The 21068-nt window shown below is 41.1% G+C and overlaps 1 protein-coding gene across 2 annotated transcripts; it reads left to right on the plus strand.

The window, feature by feature from the left end:
- Positions 1 to 1274: 1274 nt before the first annotated feature.
- On the plus strand, positions 1275 to 21035 carry rab3gap2 (RAB3 GTPase activating protein subunit 2 (non-catalytic)). 2 transcript variants are annotated; one of them, XM_059353802.1, is made up of 35 exons: positions 1275 to 1665; positions 2996 to 3084; positions 3240 to 3357; positions 3444 to 3525; positions 3985 to 4032; positions 4133 to 4208; positions 4294 to 4395; positions 5260 to 5359; positions 6083 to 6181; positions 6786 to 6934; positions 7135 to 7214; positions 7752 to 7844; positions 7963 to 8102; positions 8218 to 8413; positions 8816 to 8959; positions 9525 to 9607; positions 9698 to 9762; positions 9862 to 9952; positions 10125 to 10246; positions 11040 to 11250; positions 11447 to 11544; positions 11637 to 11745; positions 11829 to 11989; positions 15411 to 15585; positions 16192 to 16368; positions 16479 to 16585; positions 16763 to 16829; positions 17053 to 17123; positions 17716 to 17751; positions 17907 to 18035; positions 18508 to 18723; positions 18828 to 18917; positions 19025 to 19249; positions 19348 to 19512; positions 20121 to 21035. In XM_059353802.1, exons 1-35 carry the CDS (start codon positions 1557 to 1559, stop codon positions 20271 to 20273), a joined length of 4176 nt encoding a protein of 1391 aa, XP_059209785.1. In that variant the 5' UTR covers positions 1275 to 1556; the 3' UTR covers positions 20274 to 21035. The 2 variants fall into 2 exon arrangements, with proteins under 2 accessions (XP_059209785.1, XP_059209786.1); XM_059353803.1 differs by having other exon boundaries at positions 17907 to 17981.
- The last annotated feature ends 33 nt before the right edge of the window (positions 21036 to 21068 follow it).

Genomic DNA, 21068 nt, shown 5'->3' on the forward strand with positions numbered 1-21068 from the left:
TCTGACCCCACTAGACTCCACTAATGCCATACTCTATGTGGTGTCGAGAGTCCAGCAGTCAAAGCTGCTTTGAAAGAACTGAATGTTTTCTTCTCAGGAACATTCACACTGAACTGTAACTTCATAGAGTAAAGTAAGTACTCACCTGTAGGGCAAAAAGACAGAGTAAGCAGGCTAGAACTGTTTATTGTAGCCAATTATCCAGTAAGTAGGTTCACTTAAATGAAGAAAAACTTCCCTAAAACACCTTCTGTTGGCAATGGAGCTCACATTTCTTTCTTTGTTTTGTTCTAACATGGAGTATATTATTATGTCATTGCTGTGGAAAACCTACAAAACTTGGCATTACAATCAACAATTTCCAGCCCCTACAATATCATATAAATTATTCAGCTACTGTATCTAAAACACCGGAGGTAATTGGAAGGGTTTATGGCAGTAATTTGAATGAAAAAGTATTAATAATTAGGATATAACCACAAAGAATAACAGAATGTTATCACTTTTCTTTTCCACATCTTCAAATAATTTTATAGTAGTTGATCTTATGAATGACACTTTTTTGAACAGCAAGTGTAAGCCTTTGAAAAACTGCAGAAACTGCAATGGAAAATTGTACCATTAATGTTCTGGGACAAGTACAGTAAACTAAAGTTGTACACCGGGGCCCAAAAAGAAAATGTGAGGGAGGAGAAGGCACACAAGCCAGCCAGCCCCTTTAAAAACATTCCTCTACTGCCCTCTGGTGAATAAAAACATACCAGTACACTTTTCAGAATAAGTTCAGAATCAGAATAAGTTTTATTGCCAAGTTACATATAAGAAATGTGCTGTGGTGTATTGGTGCATAAGAAAAAATAGATAAATAAAATAATACAATAACAAATACAAAATATTTAAAAACACATTTAAAATAAATAAATAAATATAAACAGCAGAAAAACAGTGTAAAATGTATGGTGTTATTTAGAGTAAATGAGAGAAGGAGCTGTGCAAACAGAAATGTGCAAGTTTTCAGTATCAGGACAGGTGGCTGTGCATATTTATTAGTAGTTTTTTATTTAAACAAAAAAAAATGTTAACATACAATAATACATTGATTTACATTGACAATATTTTTGTCATTGTTAGTATACAACGAGATTTTGTTTACATTTTAATGAATACACTTACTATTACTACTTACATTTTATACTGTCGAAGATGTTACTGCGTCTCGCTGCTCTTATTTTGAAAATTCTGATTCGCTCTAACCCGGAAGCACCCACAGTGTTATTATGCTAACGATGTGTCATCAACACACAAGGATTAGGGTGGAAACTGCAAATGTTGGGAAAAATAAGAATACTAGACTTCTGTTAATATTTCTTTAGGTGCCGTTTAAGACAAGTGAGTGATATTGTTTTTGTGAAGAAGCTGTCATAAAGTTAACACGATAGCAGGACTTGTAAAACGGAGTCAAACTGCTAAGCTACGTTTATCTTCCACAACTGGACTGTTAGCAAGCGGGCTAACTGGTTGATAGCCCTGTCTACTTGACGGGACGGAAGAGAGAGATGTCTTGCAGCTTATTGGAGTTTTGTCGGCTCCAAGAGCTCAAAACGGTCAGGGACTACTTGTTCCAGAGCCAGAAAACCGAGCCAGAGGCGGGGAAGAACCAAACAGGTAAGTTACAAAGGCAGGGACATGTCTGTAGCATGCAACAGCACATAGAGAATGGTGTTATTAACCAAAGTGACAAAAGTGTAGCTGGTCACCTCAGGTACAAGTCTAGCAATAATGTGTGTGGTGGTGTTTATTTGTGTGTGTGTGTGTGTGTGTGTGTGTGTGTGTGTGTGTGTGTGTGTGTGTGTGTGTGTGTGTGTGTGTGTGTGTGTGTGTGTGTTTGTTTGTGTGTGCGCGTACAGGTGCTTGGACTTGAGGGGCAAGGGTAGGGTGGGGTGGGGGATATTTAATTTATAACAACTGTTTGTAATGCCGTGACTGCAATAATGCATTAAAAATATTTGATGGAAAGACCTTGTAAATTGCCTTGCACAGCTTCATCTGCAACTGCAACACTGACAGCAGAGGAGGAGAAAATGTGTCTGCCCTTTGTGCTATGAGTCATCCTGCATGAGGCACCTGAGCACAAGAGAACAGATGCACACACACACACACACACACACTGAAAGGGCATTACTTGTGTACATTTGCCTCAGGTTTTTCTTTTATGTTGATGCGTTTAGACACATGGTACTTGGTGTCATCACCTCGGTCTTGTACTGCAGTGACATAGACCTCCACACATGCTGCACCAAGGCATGATGCATTATAAATGTCTGTGGCAATGGGATTTCATCCAGGATTGTTTCTGTCTTCCAAACACTTTTGAGTATTTGAATTTTTTATTTTGCAGTCTTTGTGCGTCCTTCCCCTACTTTAATCCCTCATATTGTTTCTCATGCTTTAGTAGAATACCATTAGCATTGTTATGCCTGTGTTCAATTAATATTTTTTGTGGTTTGTTTTAACACTTCCATACACAACTGCTGTGACTTTCACGTGATACCTTACCCTTCTAAAACACTTGAATCAATCACTTTTCTTGGAACTTATGATCAATGTAGGGGTGGGCAATTGGTACAGATTTTAAGGTTAATAGGGTGCCTGCTCCTGCTCTACAACTTCACCCTACAACTTAATCCTCCTCCTTTCCCAGAATAAAGTTACTTGCAGGCACCTATATTCTTGAGATCACGAGACTGCGCAAGATCATGGAGGAATATTTATAGCAGTGGAAACGGTATTTCCACTCTTTAACGGTGGACACATTTCTACTGTCGTACATTTTATACCATCATATCACCCAGACCTAAACAGCAAGTGTTGTTTTTGCTGTGTATTGGCTACCAGAAATGTGTACAACCTGTCAGTAGATAACTCATCAAATTAAAAATAAGCATAAGGTCAAATTAATACCCATTTTAATTCTGATTCCTTTTCCCCAAAACAGAAAATGAGCTGTCTTGGGACACTTCTGACTGGGAGTCATCATGGGACAGTGGTGAAAACAAAGAGGAGGCAGCGACTTCGGCCACAGCGGTCTGTCCTTTAGTGTTTAACGCTTTATTTTGTTTTTATTTTATCAAATCATTTGTTGAATTGTTGATAATGGAACAATGTGAGGGAATGAACTGTGACATTTGCAGATTGACAGGAAAAGTGCCCTCCCAATGACTTCTCTCTTTCCCCTACAGGTGGAGGAGGAGACCACCGAGCAGAGGGCTCCCTGGCTTCATGACTGTGTCGTGTCCCTGTCGCCCTGCTCTGACCTGCTAGTAGTGGCTCGTGAACAGAAGGCTGTCTTTCTCTCAGGTCAGATATTCAAATTACATACATGTTAATCCTTTAAGTACACAGTGGAGTTATACATTGCTGTTAATGTTTTCTGACTGTTACAGCTAAGTGGCGTACAGATGACAGCGGCAGAGAAGAGATGACCCTGGCTGTGTCTTGGACTGGAGCCCTCAGCACTGACGAAGGGTAAGCGTCAAATTCATTTAAAGATGACAACAAAAGAGCTGATGAATTGTATCTAAGATGAAGTGATTAACTATATCTAAGGAGAAGTGGTTAATGCTGGGGTAGGCAATTTATTTTTTGCTACACTAGGCAAATATTTCATAATAATCTTTCAGTTTATTATAATTCAAGTGAAAGTCTGATTCTTTAGCCTTCTGCTAACCAAATTTTTTCTGCAGCTTTAAGGAAAACTACACTATATTGGACAACAAAAAGGAAAGAAACTTAGAAGTAGGAACAAAAATTAGCTTTAGAGAGACATGGAGGAGGATAAAGAGGGTTACATTGAAAAGAGAAAGTTGTTTTAAAGTGGGGAAGCAAATGAAACATGAGCTCATGTATAAGTACTTTTTCTAAGGTTCTTGAGAGAGATCTGTACAATGAACAACATCCTACTTTGTGTTTGTTTTCTCACTACAGAGAGTGTGTGGGTAGCGTGATCTGTATACCGTTGGCAAGCCAGAAGAGGTAAGAATTACTTTTGTAGGAAATAAAAGAGATGCAAATGATTGAATATGTACATAACAATAGCTGTTTTTACTGTGTATGTGTCTGTATGTGTGTGTAGGAGCTCAACAGGGCGGCCTGATTGGACATGTGTAGTAGTGGGTTTTACTTCTGGCTATGTCCGCTTCTACACAGAGGTACCTTGCCAATCCAATGATTATGTAGGAAAATGAAACCTTTAAAAAATGGCCTTTAAATGTAACCCGATTGTTCATTCGTCAGAACGGAGTTCTCCTCCTGGCCCAGCTGCTGCATGAGGACCCCGTATTGAGGCTCAAGTGTCGCACATATGAGATCCCTCGTCATCCTGGAGTAACTGAGCAGGTAATGAAAACCCTTATCAGAACTATGCATGAAAATGATGTTCAATTTCAAAGTGATAGTGTTGACATTTTGAAAAATCTGGCACATAACCCTAATGGAACATGCCATTTCTACTGAGGATGACACCATTATCTGTATCTGGACTCTGTACACAGGTTGCTGTAGTTGTTATTTATTTTAAAACTATTTGGAGCCTTTATCATAAATGTACTGAATTGATGGTTTGCGGGTGGGTCTTAGGGGGGCATTTTTGTCAGGTCTGTAGCTGTTTTTTGTTTTTGTTTGTTTGTTTGTTTGTTTGTTGGTGATGCTGTTACTCTTAAAGTAACATGTAACTGTCGAACAAAGTTTGTTTTTGAATGAATGTTTCACAATAATAATAATAATGTTTGCAACAGAAAACTATTTTGAAAATAGCTTTGAGCTTCATAGTAACATTTCTGATCACAAGAATTTTCCTTCATCACAACTCCAGATATTGACACAATACATACGTAAAAAAATACATTATTTGTTCCTGATGCTTTTTCATCCTGATGCATGTATGTCATTTTTCTTACCTTGGGACACAGCCAGGCTAACTGTTTCCAATCTGTCTTTACTGTAAGCCAAGCTAACCCCCTGTAGGTTGTAGCTTCATATTAACCATACAGGTATCAGTGGTATAAATCTTCTAATGTTGCTCTCGATCATACAGTAAAAGGAATTGTTCAATATTTGCTTTCTTGTCAAATGTGGAGGTTAATTCTTGAACTTAAGAAAAATGAACCTTAATCTAAACTCAGGGTACACTTACTAGATTTCTTTCTTTTTCCCACCATGTTATTCAGCAAATGTATAATTATTGGTTTTATTCTATCACAGCATGAAGAGCTAAGTATCCTCTACCCTGCTGCTCTGGTCACTATTGATGGCTTCAGCCTCTTTCAGTCTCTGCGGGCCTGCAGGAACCAGGTGGCTAGAGGTAATGCTGCTTCCAGGAGAATATGTGTACATTTACATCCATCTAGGAGTATTCACAGCGTGCATATGCATGTTTTTTATTTAAAAAAAGAGAGTCATGGTGTTCTGTATTAAGTTCTTCCTGTCAGATTCAGCAAAGTTCTCCTCATGATCTGCCAGTCCGTTCTGTGTTGGTGCTGAAAAAATAATCATGAGTTCTTAAGTCTTTGGACCAAGCCACACAACACTATTGCGCTCATGCTTGTGCACAGGGCAGGGGAAAGGCCGTAGGAGTGAGAAGGACGGTGAGGGTTGTTTTTGTTTGGGTGTCAAGTTCAAATATCAGCAATCTTTCTCCAGAATCACAGACTCCACCTTATAGTGTTAAAAGTAATTTGCAGTGTGTTAACTAAAGATGTGTTCTTCACTTCCTGGCTGATTGGATAGTGTTTGCCACAATGCATTCAGGTACTAAGGAAACATACAGAAAGCATCATTAAACAGTCTATAGAAGGTTAGCAGCCACGCTTCAGCAGGGTTTCTCAGAGCATCTTGTAGTGCTGTGTGGATGTGGGTGCGTATTTCCATGAATGTGCTCTGTGGCCTTAATAATGCTTGTTGTTATAAAAGCACAGTGCTTCACTTATAAATGTTGCTTAATGCAATATACACCTGCCTGCTGAAGATGATCAAATCCCTTGTTAAATATGCAATATTCAACTGACCAGCTGTGTTCTCCTCTCAGCTGCAGCAGCAGGAAGTGATGCGATCCAGCCTCCTCCTCTGGCCTATAAGAAGTGGGGTCTGCAGGACATGGACACCATTGTGGACCACAGTAGTGTTGGTAAGAGTCGAAGAGACTATTTTTAAATCCCTCCCACTACACCCCTCACTATGACAGATTAATTTATTTGATCTAAGTATGTAATGGCCATTCTAATGCCCAATTATATACCTTAAGCTGTTGCTGCAATTTTGGTGCGAAATTTAACTTTTTTGACCACTTGACAATTGATAAGAAATGGTCAAATATACCTAATCTAATATACTAAGTCACTAAGACCCTGAGAAAATCCATGCTGTAATTTGAACCATACACCATCTTGATTGGAAAAGCAACACTTGATTTATACATGTTTAAGGGATATTATTTTAAAATTAAATGTCTAGTGTATTCCCTTCTCAATGTAATACTGAACAAGGATTACAGCAGTTGTCAAAATATAATGACAACTTTGTCAGTAAGTCACGTGTAATGAAAACATAATCTCCCTGGACAAGCAGCAAAAGTAATCTTTCTACATGTGTATGTGTGCATTATAATGAGTCAAAAGTAAAAGTCTTGTGCAGTGGAGTCATAGTCACAAGATTGACAGGAAAGTACTGCTCTGACTGAACTGATTCTTGTCCTTTTCCCACATCCTTTTGTCTGTCTCCTTCCCTGTTAGGTGTCATGACACTGTGTGTGTTTGACCAGATGAAGAATGCATCTATCCTCGGGGGGTTTAATGCTTCAGTCAAGGGCAGCCCCCCCGCCATGAGCCAGTATGTCACTGTGGGAGGTGGGCCATACACAGGCTTTTACTATGCTGTAGAGGTGAGTGAGAGAGAGATGGAGAAATTTAGGCTGTTTATTTTCCAAGAAGAATTACTGTACAGGCAACTTAAGTCTACAGTATATGTATGTTTAATAGGAAGTTCTATGTATATACACAAATGGTGCAAATAACATGCAGGAGACAAGTGAGTGCAAATTAATGCATTTAATTCATATGTTGTGTCTCTGTTTGTCTTTAGGGAAGCTCCCAGCCTCTTCTGTCTCATGTGGCTCTGGCTGTGGCCAGTAAACTCACCTCAGCCCTCTTCAGTGCTGCCAGGTGATTACCTGCGTTAATAAACAATTGTTTTACCAAACATAATTTTACTTAAATATCACTTTCAGAAACTTACAGCAATCAAGACAAACAATAGTCAAAATAACAATCAAGACAATGAGTTATGATGCCAGAGGAGCAGAAGGAAACTAACAACCATATTTCAGTGTGTGTAGTGCATGGTTTAAAAGACATATAGAGTTGTCCAGTGTTTGTCTTTCTGGGCATTTCATTTCTGTCACATACACACTTGAAGACTGAATGCAGAACTGTTGAAAATCCTCTACTGCTGCAACAGCACAACGCAGCACAATCAATACTGTGAATTATAGTCTGTTCTCTGCTCAGTACCAACTTAATCTATACAGAGGATTGTTCTGCTCTCATCCTCCCCTGAGTCAGATTTCTCTTGTCAGTTGTCTTCTTTACTTGGTTACTTTTTTCTTATACTGTAGTCTTCTTTTAATCCATTCTTTTTTCTTATATCCCCTGTGGGTTTTTTCGTCATTTAATCCCGATCTTTTGCTGTTTTCCTCCCAGTGGATGGTTAGGTTGGAACAAAAACAAAAGTGAAGAGGAGACTGCTCAGAAACAGAAGCCGAAGGTGGAGCCTTCAACACCTTTAGGGATCAGGTACCAACCATGATATCTCAATGCAAGTGCAGCAATGCCCTGTGGTGCCATGGTAATATTGGCCATATTAAACTTGTTGATGTCTCTACATCTCTTGAATCTGACCTCTTTGGCCTAGATTTGGTCTCCCAGACTCTCGTCGACATGGAGAGTCCATCTGTTTGTCCCCCTGCAACACACTGGCTGGAGTGACAGATGACTTTGGTCGGGTCACGCTGCTGGACTTGGCCAGGGGCATTGCCATCCGCATGTGGAAAGGTGAGGAGAGAGTAAAGAGAAAAGACCAAGAACCAAGGACATGCATTCATCTTCAAAGTTGTTTAATGTGTCCCTCTAATGTTGAAATGACTATTCATTCATTTCACAACCGCAGGTTACCGAGATGCTCAACTGGGTTGGCTGCAGGTTCCAGAGGAGCGAGGTGATCGGGAGTTCTCCCCCTCTGCCGCTCTTCCCAGACGCCATGCTTTGTTCCTGGTGATCTATGCACCCCGCAGAGGGATCCTGGAGGTTTGGGCGATGCAGCAGGGGCCTCGAGTCGGAGCCTTCACTGTGGGCAAACACTGCAGGTATAAACAATGCATTCTAAAAAATATAGGTGTTAACTTTTTCTTACAGCTTTTTCATTTCAAAGCATTACCAATAAAGCAGCACCAGTGCATTTTCATATATAACATACCATTTAAAAAGGGCTGCAACATTGTGTGTGTGTGTGTGTGTGTGTGTGTGTGTGTGTGTGTGTGTGTCTGTGTGTCTGTGTGTGTGTGTGTGTGTGTGTGTGTGTGTGTGTGTCTGTGTGTCTGTGTGTCTGTGTGTCTGTGTGTGTGTGTGTGTGTGTGTCTGTGTGTCTGTGTGTCTGTGTGTCTGTGTGTGTCTGTGTCTGTGTCTGTGTGAGAAATAATCACATCATGGGACATGCAATACTGGAGCCAATTCATTCAAACATGTGGTGTGTGTATTAAAATTGTCAGGTTGCTGTATGCCGGCTACCGTCTGATGGGGGTTAACAGTGTGACCAGTCAGGGCTGGCAGCTCCACACCCAGCAGGTGTGTCTGCTGGATCCCATCACAGGAGCACTGAGGACAGTGAACATCCCCTTTCACCTGGCCCTCAGGTCGGTACCCAGACAAGAAGAGCACATCAAAGATACTGTAGATTAGCTGTTTTTTTTATTTAATTTATCCTCAGACTCAAATTTTACATGAACTGTTTAGTTATTGATCCCTGTGTGGTGGGAACACAATACAAGTCATTTTTGTATTGTGTACCTCAGATATGGACACATATTATGAACTCTGTAGAGCAGGTTGTGTTGTTGCAGTTAGTGCATGAGTAACAAGGAGAAATATTTACAGTACTCGAAATGTGTCAACATTTTTAAACAATACATTAACAGACAAATGGAAAAAAAAATCTAAATTAACACACATGAATGACTTCCGTTAAATAAATACTCACTCAACTCAACAAGACCATTATTAAGATCATGTTAAAGAATGTTAAGGTGTGGAAATGTATGGCATTTGGACTCATAATTTACTTTTGCAACCAAGGTTTTTAACCACAACTTAAACTTAAAAAATTTTACCTTAAGCATGAGTTTCACAATGCGATACCTTGTCCCCAGTCTACAAATTGTTGAAGCACCCTTCTTTCTCTTTTTTTTTACTCCATTTCAGTGACAAGAAGAGCGAGCGAGCCAAAGATATGCACCTGTTAAAGAGACTGACTACGATACTAAGAAGCCCAGAGTTGGAGCCTGGTAAGAGAAAGAAGTAGGAGTAAGAACTGAATGGAGATGGAGAGGTTTAAATCTTCCCTTTTTTTGTGCTAACTTGTGTTTTCTTTGCAGATATTTTGGAGAATGAAGCCAAAAGTGTGCTGCTGGATATCAAACACCCTGCCATAAAGAAGCAGGTATAAACAGATATACTTTGCAAATTGCATGAAACTGATAGAAAGGCCTGTTGTCTTTGCGGTCAAAATTCTAAAGGCAGTTTCACACATTTCTTTTAGGCTCTGGAGTCTCTGTTGTCAAATAAGAACGCTCCTGTTTCCTGTCTTACTAACATCACATGCGCCTTATATGACACTCTGAAACAACAAGGTAAATATCAGTTTATTTGTAAGAAAAAAGGAAAAGGGTTATTTTTCTCAACAAAAAAATAAAATCGACATCACTGTTTGTACTTGTGGTTTAAGAAAGAAATACATAAGCATCTTACATATAGCGATGGTTTTCCTGTCTTTATTCACGGCTGTGTGTTTCTGCATTGCAGACCCTGAGGAGGTAGACACAGCATTACTCCAGCTCTGCTCTTCACAGCTCAAGTTGCTTCAGCTCTACACTGACATCCAGAACCTGCACTCTGCTGCAGACATAGAGGCCTGTTCTCAAAATGTAAGAGGATACACATATACGGAAGGCTTCCTAAGATACTCGCATAAACATTTTCCAACTGTAATACGATATTATATATATATGCATGTAAATGCACTGCCTGATAATAATGACCATGTGGCAACAAAACGTCCTGATTGATAGCATTACCAAAATAGCTTTACCACAAACACGTGGCCACGTGGTCATTATTATCAGGCAGTGCATTTACATGCACAGTTTAATTTAGCTATGCTGAAAATCGAATAACTGACGGGAACGCGTCCTCCTCCTCAACACTAGGAGGCAATGTGCGTCGTTTCAGCGGGTAAATACAGCCCCCTTTCCGGTTGAGCTATTACATCATAATAAACAAGTGGAGAAAGGCGGGAAACCGGCATTTTCAAACAAGAACGACAAGATGGATGGTGATTTTGAGGGGCAGGCAAGAACGCCGCTGTTGGAGGGCTACAACAGTAGGCTGTCTTGGGTTCAACACTTTGTGCCGTCGCTACTGACCCGCTACTACGACCGGCTTTCTAAAATGTTTTTGTTCTGGGGTTATACGCCAGCGCGGGGTCGGAGGGGGGTGCAGCATGCGCACATGGGTTGTCTTGTCATACATGCCGGCGAAAATCAAATTCCAATCACATTATCTGGGTGTCCTATTCAGAGTTGGAGAACTCCAACATTAGTCGACAAACAGTTGTCCAGTTATAGTCGGATTAAGGCAATAATTTGTTTTTTTCGAGTGGCAGGTAAACGTACTGACTCATAACTAGAATAAACACTGTGTGTTCTTTCTAACTGGCAGGACTCACTTGAAGGCATAGAGGATGAATTGGCCCGTGTTGGTCCGACCTTGCAACGATACGCCCAGCTCACCTCAAGACCCAGTGTCTCCTTCGCCCAGGACTCACCAGACTCACTGCTGCCAGCCCAAACCTTCCTCTCTCAGATGGAATGCACAGAGGAAGGGGACCTGAAGATAATCCGTGGCTCTGAAACCGAATGGAATCAGCTAGGTATAGCGTCTAAGCTGAATGATGGCAGGAAAAACCCTGCATGTTTAAAAAATTTTGCAGTTAGATATACACAAGTGGGGTTGTAGATAAGAAAAGAATATGCAAATGAACCTGAAATCTCCAGGACATCAGATATAAGAGTGAGAATCTTTCACGAATTCAGACTGAGGAATTTGCTCTTGTGTGTCATTTGCAGGGAACTTTATGTTCTGGGGTTGTCTGTGGGGAAAGAGTCCACTACATAAAGTGTGTGACACTCTGCAGCAGGCTGGCATCAGCCCACAGCAGCTACTGGTAAGATGCAGGATAAGATGATCGATTGATGGAAAGTTGTGGGTTTTTACATCTAATATTTTCCTTTTTACACTTGTTCCTCTTACTTTTAGTCTCTGTTGCTGAGTGTGTGGTTGCAAAGAGAGAAAGAGGTGCTACAGAAACCAGAAGAAACTGTTAGAAATCTACACACACTACTCATCGCCCTGAGCAACATGAAAGGTATGCGCTAGTGTCCAGTGTGTGTGTGTCTGCCCACCAATGACAGTCCATTAAAAAGAGACTTTCTTTCTTCTTCTCTTCAGGTGCAGTTGAGGAGTCGTGGGACTCCCAGTCTATCTCTCCCTGGTGGCAGCAAGTTCGCTGTACATGCATCCAGTCCCACAACGCTGCAGCTGCTCTGCTGGCTGCCTTCGTTGCTCACCGTGCTGCAAAGGCTAGCATCACCAGCCGGGCTGACAGCAAGGTAAGTGTCACACGCACATACAGTAGTGTTCAATATAATAGCAGTCCAATGTGACTCACCAGATTAATCCAGGTTTTTAGTATATTTTTTATTGCTACATGGCAAACAAGGTACCAGTAGGTGCAGTAGATTCTCAGAAAACCAACAAGACCCAGCATTTGTGATGTGCACGCTCTTAAGGCTGTGCAATTGGGCAATTAGTTGAAAGGGGTGTGTTCAAAAAGATAGCAGTGCATTCAATCAGTGAGGTCATCAATTTGTGAAAAAACAGGTGTGAATCAGGTGGCCCCTATTTAAGGATGAAGCAGCACTTGTTGAACATGCATTTCTCTTTGAAAGCCTGAGGAAAATGGGTCGTTCAAGACATTGTTCAGAAGAACAGCGTACTTTGATTAAAAAGTTGATTGGAGAGGGGAAAACTTATAAAGAGGTGCAAACAATTATAGGCTGTCCAGCTAAAATGATCTCCAATGCTTTAAAATGGAGAGCAAAACCAGAGACACGTGGCAGAAAACGGAAGACAACCATCGAAATGGATGGAAGAATAACCAGAATGGCAAAGGCTCAGCCAATGATCAGCTCCAGGATGATCAAAGACAGTCTGGAGTTACCTGTAAGTGCTGTGACAGTTAGAAGACGTCTCACAACGACAGGAGGCACTGTGCTGAAGGAAGTCAAGGACTTGAACTACCTGGGCTCATGGGTCAACTCAACCGAGCAAGACCTGAAAGTGAAAGGCACCTGAAAGGCACTTGCATGGAGGGCCCTGAATGGCATGACCAGTGTATGGAACTCCAACCTCCCTCGTCAAATCAAACTTAGCTTCTTCTATGGTGGAGTCTGTTCTCCTATATGGCAGTATGCTGGACCCTGAAGCCGACCCTGCAGAAGTCTCTAGACGGGTGCTACACCAGAATGCTGCGTGCAGTAGTTAACGTCAGCAAGAGTACACATGTTACTAGCAAGACTCTGTATGAGGGAATACCAAGGTTGAGCCAGAAAATAGCAGCCAGAAGAATGAGACTAGCAGGACACTGCCAAAGGCATCAAGAACTGTCGGCCACAAACTGGTGCTAAGGACGATGCAGGAGCACAAAGTACCAATGAACTGGCCAGATGTATGGAGAATCGGGATGACTGGAAGCGACGATGGAAGGCTCGTCTGAGGACGACCTAGAGTGTGAAGCTAATCTATTAACAAGAATCCCCCCGCAAAGTCCCTCTGTTAAAAAAAAGGCATGTGCATGGAGGAACTTTTTGTGGACTGGTTTTGTGGAGTCAAATTGTTCTTTTTGGGTCGAAGGGCCGCAGACAGCTTGTGAGACGACCCCCAAACTCTGAATTCAAGCCCCAGTACACAGTGAAGACAGTGAAGCATGGTGGTGCAAGCATCATGATATGGGCATGTTTCTCCTACTATGGTGTTAGGCCTATTTATCACATACAGGGATCATGGATCAGTTTGCCTATGTCAAAATACTTGAAGAGGTCATGCTGCCTTATGCTGAAGATGACATGCCCTTGAAATGGGTGTTTCAACAAGACAATGACCCCAAACACACTAGTAAATGAGCAAAATCTTGGTTCCAAACCAACAACATTGATGTTATGGAGTGGCCAGCCCAATCCCCGGACCTTAATCCAATTGAGAACTTGTGGGGTGACATCAAAATGCTGTTCCTGAAGCAAAACCAAGAAATGTAAATTAATTGTGGAATGTTGTTAAAGAATCTTGGAGTGGAATAACGACTGAAAGGTGCCACAAGTTGGTTGACTCCATGCCACACAGATGTGAAACTGTGGTCATACAACTTAATATTAGTTTAGTGATTCACAGGATTTTGTACAGTAATAGAAGTTTGTACAAAATAGTTTTGAGTTTGTAAAGTCAACGACAGACACTGCTATATTTTTGAACACACCTCTTTCAACTAATTGCCCAATTGTACAGCCTTAAGAGCGTGCATATCACGAATGCTGGGTCTTGTTTGTTTTCTGAGAATCTACTGCACCTACTGGTACCTTGTTTGCCATGTAGCAATAAAAAATATACTAAAAACCTGGATTAATCTGGTTAGTCACATTGGACTGCTATTATATTGAACACTTTCCGAACTGATTTTAAAGCAAAATATATTATGTATGTGTTGTTGAAGCATGTATTTGGTACTCCCACCATCACCATCACCGACTGAAAATAGGACAATACACTATTCATCGGAAGACTAAGGAGATAGCCCTTATTGTATTAATAATTTTATTGTAGTGAGAAAATTTTTTGAAACTTAACTTCAAAACTTGCCTTGACAGAGCATCCAGAGGATGTATGGTTTTCCTAATATATAGACAATGATGGGGCTTCAGAGCAGTTTTCAGAAAAATGCTTTTCTTGTCGCAATCTCCAAATTATAAAATTAAAAAATTGATACCAAATCACATCACACTTTTCTTGTTCCTTATTCCTCATACCTATTGTCTTAATGTCGTATTTCGGAGGGATTTTTGACCGTTTTTATCTATTTTCGAGTCGTCAAAAATGAAAAAATTTAGCACAAAATCTTTGAAACAATTGGTATTGTAGTGGTAATTTCCATGAAAGTGTTTAAACTCACTGAAGTTGCAGGAGCTGATCTGTTATGACACTGACACGTGTCCACTGTTCCACAATATGAAATGAATCCTAGCTTTACTTATGGCTCTGTTGTTTGCTCTTCATTTATTTCAGTGATCAAAGAAATCCACAATATCTGTGTCAACTTAACACAAGTTCAAAAACACGTTCAAAGGCAATGTTAAAAAACATTCACCATAGCGCTCCTCATCAGTTCCAACAAACAAAAACACTCCCTCAATTCAACCTGCGCATCCTGCCCTTGATAATTATAAAACCCCACCTATAACTAAAATATTTGCAAATCATATAGAACAATAAATGAATCCATCTAACAAAATAAATACTTGTTTGTTCTTTGGATTTATACATTCTACAAAGTATAATTTTCTGATTACCTAAATTAAATTGAATGAATATTAAACAGAACATCTATTCTTACAAATGAAAAATTCCATGATAAAAGTGGCTTCTACAAGTATCAACCCAACAATTGCTGCAATTACTTATGAGACATGAGTGAGAAGGAAATGGTCGTCAAATACTTAAATCATAATGTTTTAAGTCCTAATACACTTTCGTATTGTATTGTAATTACTTATTAATTCATTTATTTTTGGATTCATGACTAGAACCACTTGACCCACAGTGCTGAGCTACATCTAAAATTAATCTCAAGGTTCCCAGCTTTCAGATGATGTACACCACTTCTATGTAGCATCTACTGGTTAAAGTTATTCAGTACTATAGCACTATTATTGTAGTACCACACATACTGACTTGATCTGTTTTCTATTGTGTGTGTGACAGTTGCAGTCAGAGTGGGAGGCGGTGTCCCTAGAGCTGGAGCAGTGGGTGGTGTGTGTTCGCCAGCTGGAGGACGTTCTGGTTCTGCAGATTCTGCTGTTGGTTCCTCCTCCTCAGGGAGCAGCAGGGGGCGCTGCAGCACAGTGCTCTATCAAAACGCTGCTGGAGGGAGGCACAGGTAGGCTGTTCAGAAGAATCTCCATAGAGATGTATACAGGCAGACAGACGAGCTTACACAAAATTAAGACTCATTAGCTTGTCTGCCTTTGGTCTTGCTTTTTTTATTATTATCTCCACCAAGGTTGTGTTTTTCTATCAGCACGATTACAGAAATGCTACTGGCCTGACTTTCATGAAACTCAGCGGAACAAATTACATTTGGGAGCAGATCCAGATCACAGGGCAAATGTACAAATTATTTAGATAGGGTATCCATGTTTTCACACCTCTTCTCACCAGACACCGCCGCGTCTCATTAATGAGAAATGCACCGAAAGGAAAAGCAACCCGATATAGAAATCCTGTCTACAGTTACTGTCGTGCCTTCCTGATTTTAGCAGCTGCTCTCAGAACTAAATCTGAAATTGTTGTAATTTGTGGGCTTTTGCTTTAGAAGCCTTGCTGTCTCCTGTGCTGCAGTACCACTCTCAACCTTAGCTGTTGCTAAATCATATTTTAATGATGAACTCTGTTCCTTCTCAGTTTTTTGCTTCAGTTTTTTTTTCTGGTTGTGGCTGCATAAGAAAGAATATCTCATATTTTCTTTTCACGTCTGTCTGTATAGGTGGCATTGCTGACAGTGTCTCCAAGTGGGTGTTCAGGCAGAACTTGGTCCCTGAGCGACTAAAGGAAATCCTCCAAAAAAAAGAAGACAAAGACACAGATGTAAGAGGAGAGCAGAAGGCTGGAGAAGAAGGAAAGGAGCAAGAGAAGAGCAAAGAGGACACAGACATGACAGCAGGTCAGGACTAAAGATTGGACAAGAACTGAATAACGTGTTATAAAAAAAATTGTTGGAGAGATTTAACTGCTGTACAGCATGAGTAAAACTGTCCACTGTGTTTTTTCCAGAGCTGTTGGTGGCAGTGTGCCAGTGCTTCCCACACTCCCTGTCACCCGACTTGCTCTTCGCCCACTGCTGCTGGGAGTATGTAGTGCAGTGGAACAAAGACCCTGAGGTGGAAATTCACACATACTGTACATTCACATATGTTTTTGATGAGTACAGTTCAAAAAAAGAAGGAAGATGGCAATTAAATGTTTAAAAACAAATGTTTATCTTCAGTTAATCTGGTGTGTATTATCACGACTTGCAGCAACACTAATCATCTTTGTTTTTGAATTTGTCTTTCTAGGAGGGCCGACACTTATTGTGTGCCGTTGAACATTTGAAGCTAGTCTCAAGTCCACATATCCAACTAGGTGAGGGACTCAGAGGCTTTGTTACATGCCTATTACATGCACATATTTAAATACAATAAAATGTCTAATCTATTTAGGCATTTTATCTTAAATTGTGGGAAATTCTCTTCAAGTATGCATAAAATAACAGCTTAAGATGTGTGTCCGAGGTAGTACTATATTGCCAGAATGATGTCAGTATCCTCACAATGTGTCACTGAACTTCATTTAATCTTTCTAACAGGTATTTCTGCAATGATGTGGAGTACGTTCATTGTTAAGCGTTTTTCAGCAGCAGCCTTCCTCATGGAGAAGGTAAGTCATGCCGATTTTAGATTAAGCCTATTAGTCTAGTAGTCCTATAGTCTTTATGGAAAGGAGGCATCGCCGACAGTGTTATACAGAGTCTATGGTGAATGTATTGGATGAGAGAATTGGGTCAGCTCAGCAGTAACAAGAAATGTCCGGATGGAGACAGAAGAAACCCTCTCTGGAGTCTTGTCACAGTCTCAAGGAAATGACTGTGTCTTTTTAAAAGTGTCCTCCGGTGTTTGATGGTTTTGAGCAAAAAAATGACACGTATTTGGCTTTTCTCTCATGGGGCTTCGGTTGCACTTGCCGTGGCCTTTTGGCACCGGCATCGATGTCCCCCTGATAGCGATTGCATTCATTGCTGTTTATAAAAGCTTTGCAAATAAAGACACAGAAACAAACAACAAATCAGATTGGCCCAATTCAGCCCAATGGCCAATACTGATCTGTTAAAAAAAACGCCTTCATCTGCGCTGACTCTTTGAGATTAGTTCAGGACATCCCTAATAGATACAGTATGCAGTATGCTTGTTTGTCTGAGGGAAGGTGTTGTTGATTCAGCAATATATAACTTATTTTTCACTTATTTTCCTAGGTGGGGAAAGCACCCAAAGATCGCCTATGTCGGCGGGTAAGTACATGTTTCAGTACAAAATCTAAAATATCATTCTAGATTAAAATATATAATGCCAGTTTTGATATATGAAAGAGTAGTATTATTCATTCCTAATTGTATTGCTAAGATAATTTAAGTGCAATTTAAGTATTAGGCTGTTTGTGTTTCAGGATGTCGGGATGGGAGACAAGGCTGTGACGTCTTTCCTGGGCTGCTGTGTGCAGCTGCTGCAGATCCTCATGGAGGTGACTGGAGTATTGAATAAAAATCAGAGCCATTTGTCTTTTATAGATTACTATGTAAGTAAAGAGATTCCAGAAAAAAGCATGGAGAAACCTATCACTACCACTACTAACCACGCTTACACCTTATTTGCGTTTGATTTATGAGCTAGCTTGCTTGCTGCTTGCAATCGATATTTGTGTTTGATTTGGTTTCTCCACAAAATAGTTCAATCAACAAATCTAGAATATATAAATATGCAAATATTGTTCATTTTAGTAGTTTAGCTGTTCACTGAAAAGTCTGTTCTCAGTGTATGCTCTGGAGGTTACACGCTTCCACATCACTCCTGTGTAAGTTGCATACTGGCCCACATTTGGCTTGCAAACTAGTTGTGATGTCACAGATGTGTGCATGTGTTGTATTCTGCACTTCACTGTGCTGACTGAACCTAGCTGTGAGTTTTGATGATAAATTTAATGGACGTGTCCTTTACAAGCACACAAGCCTTTTTCCTCACGTCTCATCTGTTTCTGCTCCTCCATGCAGGCCGACTCTGCGGTGGAGGAGGTTTGTCCACCGGAGCTGTCTCTGGAGGAGGTTTGGGGCGGGGCGGATGGCCCTGCGTCACTAGCTGAACTTGCCCTGGAACAGAGAGGCGTCCACTACCCGCTGGTGCAACACCACTGCTTGTTAGCCTCCCTGCTACATGCTGCTATGACCTTCACGCTAAAGGTCAAACCACTCAGCCTATTTGACAGCAAGGTGAGGAGACAAACTGACACACAAACACCAAGTTAAAAGTCAAGATAAAAGTAGTCTTGATTTAGTGTGATTAAATGAGCATACATGCATGTGTGTTTTCTCAGGGTAAGAACGCTTTCTTCAGAGATCTGACAACCATCCAGCTGATGCCCAGTGGAGACATGGACCCTGGCCTGATCTCAATACGACAAGAGGTAAGAGCTGGAGTTACGTCTATTGTTTGTTGTTATCTCATTCTATCTCATCTTCTCTCTGTACATGTTGTCTCATCTATGTTACCCACATTCCTCCCCTGTGTCAGTTCCTCCTGCGTGTACTGACAGGCTGGGTGCAGGCAATAGATGATCCTGCCAGCTCAGCCTCTGGCACCAGGCCCCCCCCTCTACCGTCTAGTGGCCCCAAGGCTGACTGGTGGCCCTCTCTGTGCCTGGAGCTGGGCTCCCTGCTGCAGGTCAACCCCGACATCTTGAGACGGCACCTCGTCTGCGAGCTCTACAACCAGGGCCTGGACCCCCGAGCTGAAGAGGCAAGGAACTTTTATGCTGACTTCAGTGCTTGATAAGTCATTCCCACCAATGTTCTGCTCTGACTCTTTATTTTTGTGTGTTGCATGTCATCACCCAGGTGATGTTGGAGGTGGAAGACAAAGATGTGCTTGGCTCCCAGCTGCTGGTGCTGACTGGCCAGAGGCTGAGTTACTCACTGCTCCACAGTCAGAGTCAGACACAGGCTGCCATGGAGCTGCTGGCCCGCCTGCCCCCCACCCTCTGCACATGGCTCAAGGCAATGGTGAGACACCAAACAGTGTCCTCCTAAACACTGAAGACATTTAAGTCGCAGGTTCTTAGAGACTAGATTCTCTTTTCTATAAGTGCATTTATATAAGATGGATTTTCCTTTTAGTTAAACCCTGTCTTTCAGTACACAGGACCACAAAAAATGTAACTCATTGTTCAGTGTTTTAGAGTACTTTTAAAAATAATCAAGCAGACAGGAGGAGAATAGCACCCAATCCAACAGCCGATCATTCTTACGCTGCGATTGGCGAGATACGATCCTTTGATAAATCACGTAAGACGAAATATACGCTCAGTTCTACGCTCGCTTGATAAATGAGGGCCAATGAGTGTAATTGTATGTGCCTGATTAGCAGGTGGAATTTGGAGCCCTGTTTTGTCTCAGTTCTTCGAAACTGAGTGGACACAGTTAAGTTAAAGTGAAGCTAAAACAGGGAAGGAAGACTCGTGTAGGGCTCATTTAGTAGAGTGAAAGAAAAGGACTATGCAGTATGCAGAAAAGATGGATATAACCTTATTGGAAGCCATACAGATGTGCACTTAAGTGCCTCACTGCCTGTTTAACAATATAGTGCATGTAATGTGTTTTTTGTACTTCAGGATCCCAGTGAGCTGCGCTGCCCCCTGGTCCCCCTGCCCCAGACCAGCAGGCTGGTCGGCCGTCTGATTGAAATCCTGCCAGAGAACCACGCTCAGTACAGCCTGGGCCTGCACCTCCTGGAAGCTGTGGAGGCTCTCACCACTGAGGACTGAGCTTGAGAGGGGGGTGGGGGTGGAGTCACCTTTGAAAGCATGGCCATAGTAAGATAGAGGCTGAGGTTTGATGGAAACACTAGATTTGTGAAACTCTTGCCAGATGGTAAATGAAAAGAGGAAAATAATGGGGTCCCCACTATTTCAGGATTTGAATTGTCCTGGTGTCCAGAAGTGTCCTCACATGAAGGGTGTCAAAGAGTCAACAGAGAGAAAGATGATGAACGGCTTCTCTTTTGTCGTCATCTTGGAAATTTTGTTTTGTCATTCAGCTCATGTTAATATGATAACTTCTTCCTCACATCTATATTGTAGAAAGCAGTGATATACAGTGGATATGATAGACTTTTAACTTTTTTTAATCCATCTTATTTTCACGCATGAGACATAAATTATATTAAATACTTTTATTAAATACCAGTTTTGTCTGGAAGATAAGTTTATGAGATGGTTATTAAGGAATGAGGCATGTCCCTTCTTTGTCACGTCATGTTTATTTTCAGTCTGATTAGCTTTAAAAGTCAAATATGTTGGTGTTCTAACTGTGTGCCATATCAGAGATCTGTTGACATTTATTCTTCCTCTTTCACTTTCTCGCCCATGGACAAGTGATGTATCATAAAGAAATATGGACCTTATTTTTTATTTAAATATGCAGACAGTACTGTACTAGCTGTGCCTGTACACCTCCGATTCTGTAGTCTGTCCAGCTGCTCCCACTGGGCTCATCCTTTGCAGAATAAAGAGGTTTCTCAAAAGCTTGTTTGTGTTGCGATCATGCTGTGTTATTGGCTA

Source organism: Centropristis striata, chromosome 16 (genome assembly GCF_030273125.1).
Source record: "Centropristis striata isolate RG_2023a ecotype Rhode Island chromosome 16, C.striata_1.0, whole genome shotgun sequence".
NCBI lineage: Eukaryota > Metazoa > Chordata > Actinopteri > Perciformes > Serranidae > Centropristis > Centropristis striata.